This window comes from Acinonyx jubatus, chromosome E1 (assembly GCF_027475565.1).
Source record: "Acinonyx jubatus isolate Ajub_Pintada_27869175 chromosome E1, VMU_Ajub_asm_v1.0, whole genome shotgun sequence".
NCBI classification, from domain to species: domain Eukaryota; kingdom Metazoa; phylum Chordata; class Mammalia; order Carnivora; family Felidae; genus Acinonyx; species Acinonyx jubatus.
In genome coordinates, this window is record NC_069397.1 from 12,988,980 (window position 1) to 13,004,655 (window position 15,676).

The following is a 15,676-nucleotide window of genomic DNA, read 5'->3' on the forward strand; positions in this document are numbered from 1 at the left end:
CCTCCTTGTTGGATTTCACCTCTTTCGATACTGTTTTTCAGCGGCAGATCAGGGACTCCCTTCACAGCTTTACAGAACCACTCCCTGGGCCTTGTATTTAAATTCCTCAACTACCTACTACTGATCCCTTTTGCCCAGCTTGTGAGGAAGACAGAGACCAAATCTGATTTGTGTCCTGACTCCTGGCAGATAAAGCCTGAGCTCTGGCATGTAGAAAATCAGTGAATATTTGAATTGGTATGAGGCAAATGCTTCCTTTTTTGCTCTTTAAGAACAGGGTCTTTTCTGTGTTAACAGCCTCCTTCTCCAGACATTTGGTGTGATGACCCTAAGCCAACTGCTTCTGTGCTGGTCATGAACTGCAAGATTGGTCACCCTATACTCAGGAGGTCGTCTGTGAGTCTGTTTTGGTCAGCTGACTCTTCTAACTTGGACTTGGTGTCTCTCACGTTCCCGGTCTCATCTGAATCTTTTAGTTGTGGTCTCCACACTGTACTGTAATCAACCCCTTCAGCAGAGCTTAGAGCTGCCAAGTTTGCTCTCAAAGTAGGGAGTGGTGGGGTGGGAGATATAGCCGCAAACTGCTGGTTCACCCCCATTACAGCAGAGTGAAGTTGGGAGTAGTATGGGGGGAGCGGCAGACCCAGGGTTACTATTGTGAAGGGAGTCCCTGATCTGCCACTGATGATCTTTGTGCCGTGGGCAAGCTCTGAAGTGGTTTCCTCACCTGTACAAAGGGAATAATGCTGTCTGCCCAGCTTATTCCATATTGACATTGTGAGGCTTACATGGAACAATACATGTGGAAGCATCCTGTGCTACAAAAATGTGAGGAATATGAATTGCTTCCCAGGTCTGTTTAGTTAGTAGGAAGCAATCTGAATTGTGGGTGGTATAGAGAGGAACCATGTGACTTTTTTTTTTTTTTTTTTTTTTTAAATAGGCAATCTTTTCAGTAGTTTGGCAGCTAGAAGAGAATGCCTTTCCAAACAGGACAGCCAGTATCACTGTGACAGCCACCAAGTAAGTACTGTCTGTGTCAGAGCAGGTCCAGGCTGTGGCCCTGGAAGAAGTCTGCATCCCGTGCGTGTGTGTTAAGAGTTATGGCTCCCTCACTGCTCAGGAAGAGCCTCAGTGAACCCACAAAAAGAACCTATGCTGCTGCAGTGACCTGGCTTTCCCTTCTTGCTATCAGAAATATGGAAAACCTTCTTTTAGTGACACACAAAGCAAAACTATGGTACAGTCTGGTAAATGAGACTTGGACGCAAGTTCTAATTCTGGTTCATTTAACTTTGGAGAAGTTCTGTCATCTGCAAAACTTCTATGTTTGGGGGTGTAGGGTAGTGTTAGGGAAGGGTTCACAAATGGGGATGGTTCTGCCCCTCAGGGGCAGTGCCTGAAAACATTTTTGGTTGCCACAACCTGGAGCAGGGGGTGGAGGGTGCTACTGCTATCTAGTGGGGAGAGGCCAGGGATGCTGCTTAAACATCATACAGGAGGATAGCTTCTCACAAAAAATTATCTGGCCTAAAATGTCAATATTGTCAAGGTTGAGAAACTCTTTTAAAATCAGTGTTTCTCCAAGTGTGGTCTTCTGCACTCTAATTACTTATCTTCAAGAGTCTTTTCTTACCTGACCCTCACTGACCCGGAGAAGCCAAGGTATGTAAGTAGCTGTGTACAAAGCAGGTGTGCAGTCAACTGACACTCTTATTTCCTAGTTTCAATGGAAAACAGTCTTTGGTCACAAAGACCCACAGCCTCCAGTTCAAGCATGCCTTCATTGCAGTTCTTCCCAAGTAAGTACTTCCGAGGGGCCAATACCTGCAGGAATTCTCTCTTGTGGCAACTGGTGGTCGGGGTGGATGTGGGCCTTGTCCTTCACTGATAGGAGGCTGCTTAAAGCCCAGGCTCCCACTGATCTCTGGGGCACTAACAGTTGGGTCCTAGAAACACCATGGTAGTAACCAAAGGGGGAGCAGTGCCTGCTGCTCTTGCTACAAAAAGTTACTGACGTAATGCTAAGGAGGCAAGAGAGGAGCTGTGGCATTGAGAAATAAGGAAAGAGAAAAGTAAGGCCACTCTGAGGAATGATAATTAGACACACACAGAACCAGCCCTAATATACAGAATTCAAATATCCTACCTGATCCCAGCTGCCCTACCGCCACTCTACATTTTGATATTCAGCTTTGATTCATCTTAAGGATCTGGTACCCTCTTTCTTAGTGTATACAGTAGGTAGCATTCAGGCTCCTTTGAAAGAAGGGGGCCTTGAGGCCTAACAAATATCGTCTCAATTGCAGACCGTCAGTGATATACATGAACACAAGCCAGGGGCTTTCTGTCTACAAAGACTTCTTCTTCAATGTAAGTGCTTAGTGCCTATAATTGCAAAGTTACAGGTGGCAAAACACCAGTTTGATTTCCCACGCTCCGATTCTATTTTGCAGATACATGGGGAAAATCTCTTTGGAGCCGAATTCCAGCTGCAAATTTGCGTTCCAATCAAATTACAAGATCTCCAGATTATAAGAGTGAAAAACGTGGCAAAAATTCAGGTACTTAGAGGCATTTCTTTATCATGATCACACCTCTTTTCAAAGTGACTATGGATTCTCAAAGGTATGAAACCAGAGTTCTAGAAAAGGAGTAAAAACATGTTTAGTTAACCTGGGAACACATTGCCAAAGTCATGTTCACAAGAAATATCAACCATTTAGCTCTTAAAGCAACACTTCTGTTTCCCTCCCCTTGGTGAAAAATAAGCAAAAATTCTAACCTTTTTAATACCCATGGAGATACTTACTTTCCCTCTGAAACTGATAAATTCTGCTTGTCTTTGTGACTGGCAAATGAGCTTGATAAACATGAGATATTTCTTGCACTTCTCCCTATAAATTTACCATCTTCCTTTCCTCCCTCCAGTCTATTTCTGCTTTGCTACAGCCTCTTTACTCTCAGTTGACTCTTCATCTGTAGTATGGTTCCCTTATGGTACCTACAGCCACAGGCTCTCATCAGTATGGAAGTTGAGGTCTTTGGCTTTCCTTATTTACTTATTTATTTATTTAGCTCAAGGTACATGAAATGTCAAGGCTCAGAAATGAATATATGGAAAGGCATTTATAGAATGGACTCTGCTGACAGAAAGAGGACTTCTAAATTGTAATCACTTGTTCCCATGTATAGTTTATTTTTAAAGAACATTTGTTAACTTCAGAAACATTTTAGTTTCTACTAAGAAACAAAATTGTTTGAAAAGTTGATGAGAAACATTTAGAATGGGAAATCCACCCTGCTCTGGGGATGAAGGCTGAAAACAGCATCAAGGGCTTTAAGACCAGTACCCTCTCAGTTTGGGCCTGTAAGGCATGTCTGACTTACTTAAACAGACTGTGTTGGCAGAGCAGGTCAGTGGCAGACCTGAAATTCAGCATTGTCCTATAGAAATGCTGGATCTTTCTCTTCATTTGCTTCATGGCGGGGGTGTTACATTTAATCTTGAAGGTCATCTGTTTCAGAATCTTATCTGTGAGGTAATGGAGCCAGAGCACATTATTATAAGGGTGATATTCACCCCAGCAGTTGTTGTTCTCCTTCCTCATTAGCCTGTAGATCTCAAACTGGTAGTCACCTTCACCTGTAAATAGGTCCTCATCCATGGAAATGTCACAGAACACCACGATCCCATCCCGTTCCAACCGTGACAGGGTGTAGTCAATGATATTGACTTGTAGTCCACGGGTGGGGATAGTGCTCGTGTTCCCGTTGAGGGTGTACTGGAGCTCTTTGAGGCTGGTTTTCTTTAAGAGCACATTCCCCCAGTGTAAGTCTCGGTGCTCAAAGTGCAGGGATGCCTCGGCCACTGCGAGAGATGCTGTGATCTGGTGTAGAATGCTCTTTGCAGTAGCCATGGAGGACAACTTCGTTCTCATTTGCTCTAAGTCAATCCCTCCAAACTCAAATTCCAGCACAATGAAGAGCTGGTCTTCCTCAAAAAAGTCAGGCCGGTCATTTGCAGACCCTTTAGTTGAGTTATAATGGTCCCAGGCTCTGAGGAGCAAGGGAGGGTAAGATCCTTGAACACAGTGCACCGAATTCAAACCAATAAAGCCTTCTGTACGGTTGTGTATCTCATCAGACAAAAGGCTCAACTCTTTGGAGATGATGATCTCTGGCAGAATTTCCTCAAAAGTTTTCTGATGGGCTCCGTTCACCAAATCTGGTCCTTCAATAGCAATGATTTTTAGGGCAACAGGTGTGTGATTAACAATTGTTTGAAACACTTCACCAAACACCCCTTCTCCAATCTTCTGACAGCATTCCAATTTTTCTGTGGAAAGGCAATTGCTAAAGGGGATGGGGCCCTCCTGATTGCATTCCCCGTAAACCTTTTCAGCATCTGATACCTTTTTGTCTGTGACATGTAGTGTCTTAAACGGGGTTAGCAAATACATGGAAGAGCAGTTCCAAGGAGACATGGCACTGTTTGTTCTGTTCGTAACAGGAGGGTTTGGATATTCAGAGATGAGGGACTCAGAGAGAGAACTGGCAATGGTGTAGCTACTGCATACTTCCGACACAGCAGTCACCATCTTCTTCTTGTGGAAACTGAAGGAAGCCCTGGCTTTGGTCCAAGAGGTATTCTGTAAATGAGTCAGGTCCTGGGTGAGGGATGAGTCTTTTTCCCTCTTTTGGTCCCTCTTAAACTGGTGGTAATGGAGAAGGGAGGTTTCTACTGTTTCCTGCAGTTTCCTTTTTCGACTAGGCCCAGTTCTCTCAGGCCTGTTGATTTCCCCAGGTACAATACAGCCCTTGCAACCATCTGCCTCCTCGGAGTCTATCTGGGCAGCCCCTTGAGACCCAATCTGTTGACAACAGCCCTGGTCTGTGGCCCTCTTCTTACCCATGCTTGAAAAACCTGGCCTCTCCAGCCTCTTCCCCATCTGTTCCATTTCACAGCAAGACTCCCTCATATTCCTCCCAACTGCCCCACTCTCAGAATCCTCAGGGTTTCCAGAGTCCGTGACACTAAAGAGAGCTGACCTGAGGTTGGCATGGGCTTGGTGGGCCAACCTAGTGAACCTGCCTCCTCCTGTTGCTGCCTCCTGGAGGCGGTGGAGGGATGCTGGGTCCAGGGAGGCTGCTGGGAGGTGCAAGCCACTCGGAACTTCAGAGGCTGCATCCAAAGAGGCGGCGGGGCCGGTCCCGAGGACACTGTCTCCTGGCGCTGGGAGGCCGGGGCCAGGAGAGGCCAGACTGCTGAACAGGGAGGCACTGGTGCCCAGCTCGCCGCCGTCCCCGGGCCGGCTGCACGCACTGAGGTCCGGGCTCAGTAGGCACGGGTTGCCGTTAGAGAAGGGCGGCGGTTCGAGCGGCCCGCAGGGGGTGCTGCAGTTCTGCGGAGGCCGAGCTCGCAGCCTCAGGCGTCTTGGGGTCGCGATCAGACTCGGCCGGTCCTCGGAGACTCGACCGCCAGGGCCCCTCCGCCGTCGACCCACCGGAAAGCCGAGGAAGTCTGGGTCGTCGGGATCGTCGGAAGCGATAGAGCGCGAGGGGCCGCCGCTGCTGGCGTCGCTGCTACTGCTGCTGCTGAATAAACGCTTCCGGTCTTTCGGCGGGAACCACTGCGCCGCTGCCCTGCCGGGTCGCCGCCGCGGCCCCCCGCCGCCCGCAGCCCCATACGTTCGGAAGAGGCGATTCGCAGGTCGCGGGAGCGACGCCGCCATCGTCGGCACCCGCCCAGAGGTTCAAATGCAAACACCGCGAGACTTCCTGAAGGCAGAAGCGCTCGCCAGCTAGACTGCTGGGTCCTAGCGTCCGGCCATGCGCATGCGCATCACGACGGGTCTCGCCGGGGCTGGGAGAGGGCGGGTAACTGATAGTTTGGCGTCCTCATATCCGCTGTGGAATGGCTCTCGTTTCAGGACCACACTCTGTGCAGCCAGACTCAGGTGGAAAGGTGCGGAAGCGATCCTGTTCAGGTGAGCGCGGGCTTCCCGAGAGACCGAGGGAGGGAAGAAGTGCTTGAAGCGGGTGACGTGAGAGGTCCGATGCTCCTTTCCCCGACGTTTATTCGTGAAAACATGCAGGGCGGCCTCAAGGCGCTCCTTAGCCTCTTCTCTGGGTAACGTTAGCCATATCTGTGGCTTTGCTTGAGCCAAGGTGAGGGCTGAAACTGTATGCACCCTCTATTCTGGTATCTTAAGGTGCCCTGCGTGCTAAGTGTTAAAGCTTTCATCTTTTGCACTCAAAAAGGGATTGTGCTAATTATAACCAGAGTTTCCTTTTCAGCATGGGAAAAAATGGCATTCAGTGAGCTGTGTCATCACTTCAAATAAGGAAAACGTAACGGTGGCTGCAGAGCTCTACTTGAGTCAATTTCAGCAGGTACTTGAGATGGTGAAATGCTCCAGATTTGACTCACTTGTTCCTCACGTGCATCTCCTATCTTTCGGAGAAAAATTAATGGCATCTCAAATGTAACATGTCCAAAACAGGTGTCTCGATCTACTTTTTGCCTCAATCTGTTCTTTACTCAATTACTTGGGGTAACTTAGTAGGGTAACTTACTCTAGTTATTTATTTTAGGAAATACTTGTGACTCTCTCCTTCCTTTCCTACATCCCCATATCTATTACAGCAGCAAGCTCTATCATTCCACCTCCAAAATGTATTCTAAATCCATTCACTTATTTCCATCTCCACTGCTCCTATTGTAGTTCTGGCCACCATCTTTTGCTCCAGCTATTACAGTAACCTGCCTTTTCCTCTTGTCTGCGCTCTTGCCATGGCCTCTACAAATCTTTCTTCACATAACAGCTGTTTTAAAAGTAAACATTGTGCCACGCCTCTCCAAAAAAAAAAAAAAAAGTGACATTTGAATACACCTAGACTAGGGCCGCCTGAATGACTCAGTCAGTTGAAGGTCTGACTCTTGACTTCAGCTCAGGTCATGATCCCAGGGTCGTGGGATTGAGCCCCATGTTGGGCTCTGCGCAGAGCGTAGAGCCTGCTTAAGATTCTTTCCTTCCCTCTGCCCCTCTCCCCAACTTGTGCGTGTGCTCTCTCCAAAATATTTTTTAACAAATTAATTAAAAAATGAATACTTCTAGACTAAAACACATACTTTTTCAGTGGCCTGCAAGGTACTGCATGATCTACTCTTTGCTACTTCAACTTTATCTCCTAGTACTCTCCTCTTTCCCACTTTTTTTTAAAAAAAGTTTATTCATTTATTTTGAGAGAGAGAGAGAGGGAGGGAGGGAGGAGGAAGGGCAAAGAGCGAGGGAGAGATAATCCAAAGCTGGCTCCACACTGTCAGTCAGCATAGAGCCTGATGCGGGGCCTGAATTCACAAATTCCGAGAACATGACCCAAGCTGAAATGGTTGGATGCCCAACCAACTGAGCCACCCAGCCACCTTTTTTTAATATTTATTTTTGAGAGAGAGAGCGAGCATGGGAAGGGTAAAGAGAGAGGGGGACAGACGATCTGAAGTGGGCTCTGTGCTTACAGGAGAGAGCCCAAAGCAGGGCTCAAACTCAACAAAACTGTGAAATCATGACTTGAGCTGAAGTCACATGCTTAACTGAGCCACCCAGGGCCACTCCCCTTGCCACTCCCCACTTCTTATCCTCCAGATATTGTCCTTTCTCCAATATTGTTCTGGCCACATGATCTTTGTACTTGCTGTCCCTTCTGCATGACAGTGCTTTTCCCCTGTATCTTTATGTGCATGGTTTCTTATAATTAGCTCAGGCGTTACCTTAGAGAGGCCTTCCCTGATCACTCACTCTAAAGTGGGAAATAGGAGGATCGAGTGTAACACCTCACAGTGATCCAGATGAGAATGATGAGATCTGAACTGAAGGAGTAGCAATGAGGGTTGGAGAAAACAGACAGATGAGAGAAAGAACAAAAAGGAGAATTGTCAGGAACTGATTCGGGGCTGGTGAATGGTGTTGTGACATGAGGTAAAGTGCAAAGGAAAAGCAGTTGGGGAACGATTGCAGGATACTTGCTTGGGTAACTGTGGTTGCCAAGACCACTAACTAGACAATGGAATACAGGAGAAGGAACACATATAAAGGAAAAGATGCTGTTCAAAAATAGTAAGTCCATGTCTAAAATATGTTTTATCTACCCTCTATCTTATAGTTACAGAGAGATGTAAATGAACTGCAGATCCTTGGTGAAATAACTTTCAACAAATCTCTGTATGAGGGGCTGAATGCAGAGAACCACAGAACTAAGGTAATCCCTGGCTGTATTCTGTTGTTCTGGACAGTGTCCTGGGGAAACTGTGCCTAGCCTTAGAGCCCCTGTACCAGTACTCTTCCTGTTTTCAGTCTTAACACCTCTGATCTTGACTCTACCACGAGCTGCCTCTGTGACCTTGAATTAGCCAGCATCAACCTCCATTTTTCCATCTGTGAAATGAAGCAATTGAGTAAGAGGCTTAAGCTGAAATAACTAGGCTGAAATCAACAGCTATGTATACTTTGATTTGAGAGTGTATTTATTGTATTTTTAAAATTTGCCAAGTGAGAAATTATTTTTTTGTATACATTAATTGCCTTCCTCGTGTGTAGTATTGTTTAGTTATGGTATTAACCAGTTACAATACTCAGGAATGCATGATTCTTTTATAAATCTTAAACTAAATACTGGAACACTTGGGATTTCTTTTGCAAAAGTGTGGCCACAAATCATACTAATGTCTGTGATCTATGGGCTAAATGCTGTGTGTGCTACTCTGAGCTGTCATTCTTGTTGACACTTAACCTAGATGTGCTCCTGGCTTGAGAGAGAATCCATCTGTGGGCCCTTTAGTCAGGCATGATCATTACTGGAGGGGATGTCAAGAAAATGAGCTGGATTGCTAAATGTTAGGTTCTCTGATTTCCTTCCTGGGGGACGAGAAACGAACAGTTCTCTAGACATGTCAGAAATAACACTTTTCTTTTTAACTATTTCCAATACAGAAAATTATATGGGGGAAAGAGAAGTGCCCCATTGTCCCACTGCCTAGATTAAAAAAAATAGAAGAGCAAGAAAATCCAAGCCTTACAGAAAAATATCAAATGAAAAATAATGGTTCCTTCATTCCCCCCCTTTCCCATGCCCCCAGCTCCTCCTTCCCAAAGAGTGTTATGGTTAACAGTTTCTTATATGCACATTTGTAAATTATTTATTTCTTCCTCTTGCTGATGGCTTTTATTTCTATACATAGATTCCTTATAATTATTTTCCTTTCTTTAAATTCAATACCCTAAGCAAAGTGTTAAGTTGTTCCTGACAATAAGCAACAAGGGTAGAATGAACCTGTGAGTATAAATACCTATGTATCCAAGTGCGTTTCATTTGCAAGTAACGGAAAACTCCCACTAAGGTACCATAAGGGCATCTGTTGTTTGTCTGGTCAACGGCGGCCTGGCTCCTTTGAATCTTGTGCCCTTCCATCTGTGTTGGTGATACCTTCCCTTGTGGCCAGCACAAAGCTACCACCTCTCCAAGTGCTGCGTTTTCATGTGTCAGGATACAAAATAAGAAGCAAGAGATCAGTAGCAAAACTTCCCTTTGTAGGAAGGGAAATTTTCCTAAAAACTCCCAGCAGCTGTCTCCTTACATCTTGTCAGTGAGAACTGGATCTCATGTCAGTCGCTGGCAAAGGGGAATAGCTCTGTCATGGTTGGCTTAGATCAGCCATGATTTCTGATAGAAAATTCAAAAATTCAGTGTTCAGCTGCAAGCAGTAGGTACCCTGTGTCCCGCTTCTCCTTCACCTTTACCAGGGTAGCTTTGGGGTACCTTTGGAACCTGTGGGTTTAGAAGAGGAAAAGGGGAAGAGGCTTTGAGAAAGAGGAGCATTTCTTTTACTCAGATCTGGCCTGTTATACCACTATGACCTTGGGATTTCCTTTCATTATTTTCCTAAACCCATACTCTCAAGTCCTTCCCCCTGCCCCCCCCCCCCCCCCCCCCGCCACTTCACTCTTACATAGAAGAAAAACCAGCTCTCTTCCTGTTCTTCCTCCCTGTCTGTTGCTTTGCTCCCTCTCTGTTGTCAAGGCCCAGAACTTACACCTTTTAAGCTCAGCTCCGTCTGAATTAAATAGTTGCCTGGAGGGTCAACCCTAGGAAGTAACCAGTTTACAACTTAATTGGAGGAGGCCTTAAAGGAGTAAATTTGTCCATCTTTCCAACTCATACAGCAGTTATCCCTGACCTTGTTGCTTAGACACTTGCATGAAAGGACTCAGTGTTTTGGGCAGGCAGAGAAGTCTTGATGGCCCTCTGGCCCCACTTAAGTCCTGGGAACATGCTCTGGGCATGGTCTGTATGCTGGCCACAGCTTGGGAGGGCCATAAATGGGTCTCGGGAAGCAACATCCGCTGAGCTTTCCGGCTGAGTCCTGTTAGTGAGAAGAGAGCTTAGACTCTTGAGATTGAGACAGCCTTTAGACGACAATGCTGGGGATGCTTCTAATACAAGAACTCTGTAAGTACACTTGACCCTTGAACAACCTGAGGATTAGAAGTGCCGGCTCCCCACATAGTTGAAAATCCATGTATAACTTTTGACTCCCCAAAGACTTAACTACTAATAGTATACTGTTGACTGGATGTCTTATTATATTATTATATTATATACTATATTCTTATAATGAAGTAAGCTAGGGAAAAGAAAATGTTAAAGTCATAAAAGATACATTTATAGTACTGTATCACAAATAAATCTGCATATAAGTGGACCTACACTGCTCAAGCCTGTGTTGCTGAAGGGTCACCTGTAGTATACATGGATGCCATTTTGCATTCATTATCATATCTTAACATATACTTTAGTTTGGTGAAGAGCAGACCAGTGTCTTTGTCATATTTCATGTGGGACAAACGTGTTATCAGACTTTAGGGGTTTGTGCCCTAAGGTCAAAAAGAGCTGTTAGAATGATGTCAGAACAGAGTTGGAAAGGACTTAGAGATCATTTAAAATAGGTCATCATTTTGAAGATGATGAGCTGGGGGCCCAAGGACACAGAGTGGCAGAGCTGGATGTAAAACTGATTTTCTTTCAGTGTTCTCTCAAACCTAGAGACCAGTCCCTTGGGACCTCTGTTAAACTGTCAGATAATCCTTAACAGATCTCCTGACTGACCAAAATAGTGTAAAGTGTTTTGTTCTTTACATAATTTTGTTGTGCTGTTGGTTTTTTGTTTTTGTTTTGTTTTTTTTTGGGGGGGTTGTTATTTTTTTTCCTCCAGTTTTTGTTCTCTTTGCTTTTCGAGGATTTTTTTTGTTTGTTTTTGGGACATCTGGCTCAGAGATTCTTTCTTTGGCCATGTCCAGTCTTTTTTTTTAATGAGCCCATCAAAGGCTTTCTTCATTTCTGTTACAGTGGTTTTTTTATCTCTAGCATTTCTTTTTGGTTCTTTCCTGGGATTTCCATCTCTCTTTCATTGCCTATCTGTTCTTTGTTTTGTTCTTGCATGCTGTCTACTTTATCTGTGAGAGCCCTTAGCATGTTAATCATAGTTGTTTTAAATTCCAAGTCTGATGATAATTCAAACACCTTTCCGTGTCTGCTTCTGAGGCTTGCTTTGTCTCTTCAAAATGTTTTTTGCATCTGGATATGTTTTATGATTTTTTATTTCTTTCTTTTTTCCTGGTAATTTTTTTTTCCTGATAACCAGATACGATGGACCAGGTAAAGGAACTGTTGTAAATAGGTCTTTAGTGATGTGGTGGTGAGGTGTGGGGGAGGGGAAGGAGGACGTGCTTACGTGCTCTACCATCCTGTGATTAGATTTCAGTCTTTTAGTGAGCCCATGCTCCTGTCTGTGAACCTACACCTCTGGGCTGTGAACCTCAGAAGTATTTCTCATTTTTTTTTCAGTCCCCTTAGGTGGGACAGGATACCTAGAGTTGGGTATTTCTCTTACCCTGGGTCAGTTAGGCTCTTAACAGGTTACGCTCCAATTAACTTGTTTCCCCCGATGGCAGGCCAGAGTGCTCTGGCCTATTTCAAAATGGTTCCTTTTCTTCTCCCCTTGCCAGAAGCATCAAGGGATTTTTCTCGAGTATTTACTGTAGGAATCTGGTCAAGCTCCTAGAGGAAAACCTTATAGTGTTGTGGAGGCTCCCATATGACTGGGTTCCCAGGAGGTTTTAACTCTGAGAGTTGTCAGTACTGAACTTCTCATGATTAATTCATGAATTACAGATTGGGTTTTCCTACCCCAGCGCTGGGAAGCCTCTACTGCCTGTATTTATCTATCTGTCTCGCTAATCTTGGGGGCAGCAGTTTGCCAAGTATCCTCCCCTCTCTTAGGGCGCCAAGAAGAGTTGCTGCTTTTTCAGTCTGTTCAGCTTTTTACTTGTTAGTACGGAGTGGCACCTACCACGCTCTCTACATGTGGAACCAGAAACTGAAACCCTCGTTAGGTAATTTTAGATGCTGCATCAGGAAACTTTAGCTTTTTCCCTTACTGTCATCAGTCTTGGTCAATATACAGAATGTTGCCAAGTTCTCATATTTTGCTCCTTAAAATAACATGTGGAATTTTTTTCTCATCTGCTTTAGGAGACTTATTGGATGATCTCTGTATCTTGTTCTAGATCACTATCATCTTCCTGAAAGAGAAGGAGTATTTGCACCTCATCTTTATAAGCAGTGCTGGTGGCCTTCTGGTTTTGATTGTGATTATAATCACCCTTTTCAAGGTCAGTTCTACTCATGTGAAGTATTAAGATACAGAGAGATTTTCCTAAAACGGATTTGATGGTCATTCCCCTATTTTAAATCCTTTACTTTCCTTCCCCTGTTTTAACGTTCAGACTTTTTTTTTACTGCTTTCAAGATCCTCACTCTCCAGCCTTTACCCTTCTCAACTCTTAAGTCTTGCTTTTTCCTCCAAACACGTGTAACTAAATAGGTTTGTGTCTGTATGCTTGCTGTCTATACTGCCGTCCCCCCACCCCGATGCCCTTTCCCACCTTGCTCACACTCTTCCCTTAAGACCCAGCCCAGAGATTCCTCAGTCCTCTGAGCTATGTGCTTTTCCTGTGAGCTACTTTCTGGAAACCCTTCCAGGTGTCAGTCGTCACACTGTATTATAATTATTTCTGTTCCTAGTAGATTGTGAGTTTCCCTTTTATTTTTTTCCTCAATTTTTTTTTTTATAATTAAGTAATCTCTATACCTAACATGGGGCTTGAACTTAACAACCCTGAGATCAAGAGTCTCATGCTTTACCAACTGAACCAGCCAGCTGCCCCTAGATTGTGCATTTCTTGCTGTAGGAGGCCATACTGTCTGTAGTAGGCTGAGTATTTTTATATAACTAAGATCCATTATAGCCAAAATTATAATATTTTGCAGAATTAGTTAAGTTAAAAAAAGGTTAAGGAGCAGGGCACCTGAGTGGCTCAATGGGTTAAGTGTCTGACTTTTTTTTTTTTAATGTTTACTTACTTGAGAGAGAGAGAGAGAGACAGACTGTGACCTGGGGTAGGGCAGGGGGAGAGACAGAGGGAGACACAGAATCCAAAGTAGGCTTCAGGCTCTGAGTTGTCAGTGCAGAGCCTGATGTGGGGCTCAAACTCGTGAACCACAAGATATGACCTGAGCCGAAGTTGGACACTTAATTGACTGAACCACCCAGGCACCCCATTAAGTGCCTGACTCTTGATTTTGGCTCAGGTCATGATCCTAGGTCATGGGGTCGAGGCTTGCATTGGGCTCCTCACTGAGCTTGGAGCCTGCCTGAGATTCTGTGTCTCTCTCTCTTTTTCTCTGTCTCTTTCTCTTTCCTCTGTTTCTTCTCTACTCATACATGCTCTCTCACTCAAATTTTTAAAAAAAGGTTAAGGAGGTTTGGGGTTTCAGAGGAAGGTGGAAAATCACTTCTGACTGGAGAATGAAAAGGCTTGTGGAAAGGTAGCATTTTAAGACTGATCTTGAAGGATCGGATTATCAGGGAGAAATTCAGAGGAGGTGTGAGAAGTTCTAGAGAACTAGATGACGGTTTTCTAAAACAGATGGGTATCTTGGGCCTATAATGGGACTTCCCCTCCTTTGTTTCAGTTTGGCTTTTTTAAAAGAAAATACCAGCATCTGAACTTGGACAGCACACGGAAGGCCTCGCTGAAATCAGAGAATCTGCTCACAGAAGAAAATTAGGACCAGCTTCCTCATCCATTGGGAGAGAACATCAGCTAGTCCTTCAAGTTCTAGAGACTTGGTGTCGTTACTTTTTTTTTTTTTTTTTAAGATGATCTAGAGCAGAATCTAACAAATTGTTAATGGAACATTGTTTTTTAACCATACACTGTCCCCAGAGTGTCTGTGTATTGTGCAGAAAATAAACTTGGGAAACATTTGAAATTAAATAAAATTAAATTTTCCTTTAAAGAAGCGCCTTTAATACAGAAATATACTTTGTGATATTTTTTTTCTCCAAGAGGAGGTATAGCAATTTCCAACCTTATTTGCCTAAGAATACTTTTTTCTTGGCGTTTCCATTGATGTCTCCCAACATAGTGTTCTACAAAGTACATCTTGGGGGACAGTGGTCTAAAGATCCTGGCATTTTCAAGATCCTAAGATGTGGCCTATTACTTCAAATCAGAACACAAAAAAAGCACGCCTGGAACAAATGTAAAAAGTAGAAAAGCAGAGGTCACCAAAACAGGAACTAGAAGGTGAGGAGAAAAGCAAGACTGTTCTGTAATTTCATTTCTGTTGTATGTATGAATACATCTATTTAATGCACCGTGCTAATCCTTACCCAGCTTCCTGCTCAGTGAATTGCTCAGGGAGACTTCTGTTCCTTGGTAAATACTGTCACCAGGAGAGAGCATTCTTCCACAGGAGGAGATGGAACCTGGCCTGGGAGTTGGGGGCACAGAGATGAGGGCCTAGTTACAGGCCGGCTTCGCTCTTAGTATCTTATTTTATTTTTATATCCCTTGCTGTCAAAACTTGGCCCCATCTCCCCACTTTTAACCCTGCAATGGAACAGTCTTTGTTTTCATGGATCATAAAAGTCATTGCAATAAATTAAATGGTGTATCAGTATATAATGTAGAAAGATATCCTTGTCTTCTTGATCTAATTCAGATGCTTTCGTTATTTTTTTAATTTTTAATTTTTTCTGAAATGTGTGTGTGTATAAAGTGCAAATTAGGGACTGAGTTTTGCTTTTTGTTTTGTTTTTCTCCCAGAAGCATAACGAACTTTCACAGCACCGTTAACTGAAATAACCACCTCCTTTTTGCTTATTCACGCTCTCCCATTTTGCAGGGGCTAAAAGGCTTCAAACATCTCCCAGACTCCTTTGAGGTGGGTTTCTAATTTCGATTTTGCCAGTGAGAGGCACTTGAATGAGAGTGGAAGGTGGAAAGATAGGAGGTCTTTCTTTTGGTTGCGGCAGCAGTGGTGGAGGCAGGTGAGTACAGACCCCTGAGCGGCAGTGCGACTGCATGGCCCCTCCCTGCAACTCCCGACCTCTGGGTGATACCAACTCTCCCGTTTTTATCTCCCAGCTCTCCCAACAGATTTGAAACACAACTCTCATTAGTAAATCCCTTTCTGCTTGAAATATCTAGAGTGGTTTCTGTTTTCCTGTTGACCTTGAGTCTAACTATATTATTTCCAGTGAATAACA

At 44.3% G+C, this 15,676-nt stretch overlaps 2 protein-coding genes across 3 annotated transcripts in view; one reads left to right on the plus strand and one right to left on the minus strand.

Annotated features, from left to right (window-relative positions):
• Positions 1-14,424, plus strand: part of ITGAE (integrin subunit alpha E) — a 72,995-nt gene extending 58,571 nt beyond the window's left edge. For both annotated transcript variants that reach the window (XM_053211887.1, XM_015085640.3), the window contains exons 22-31: positions 298-396; positions 944-1,023; positions 1,725-1,802; positions 2,310-2,373; positions 2,457-2,564; positions 5,934-5,990; positions 6,301-6,396; positions 8,167-8,262; positions 12,627-12,731; positions 14,095-14,424. In XM_053211887.1, the coding sequence (XP_053067862.1) occupies positions 298-396; positions 944-1,023; positions 1,725-1,802; positions 2,310-2,373; positions 2,457-2,564; positions 5,934-5,990; positions 6,301-6,396; positions 8,167-8,262; positions 12,627-12,731; positions 14,095-14,190 (879 nt within the window). In that variant the 3' untranslated portion in view covers positions 14,191-14,424. The remainder of the gene's footprint in view (positions 1-297; positions 397-943; positions 1,024-1,724; positions 1,803-2,309; positions 2,374-2,456; positions 2,565-5,933; positions 5,991-6,300; positions 6,397-8,166; positions 8,263-12,626; positions 12,732-14,094) is intronic.
• On the minus strand, positions 3,176-6,846 carry HASPIN (histone H3 associated protein kinase). The gene has a single exon (XM_015085594.3). The coding sequence runs from the start codon at positions 5,733-5,735 to the stop codon at positions 3,387-3,389; it is 2,349 nt and encodes a 782-aa protein (XP_014941080.3). The 5' UTR covers positions 5,736-6,846; the 3' UTR covers positions 3,176-3,386.
• Positions 14,425-15,676: the final 1,252 nt, after the last annotated feature.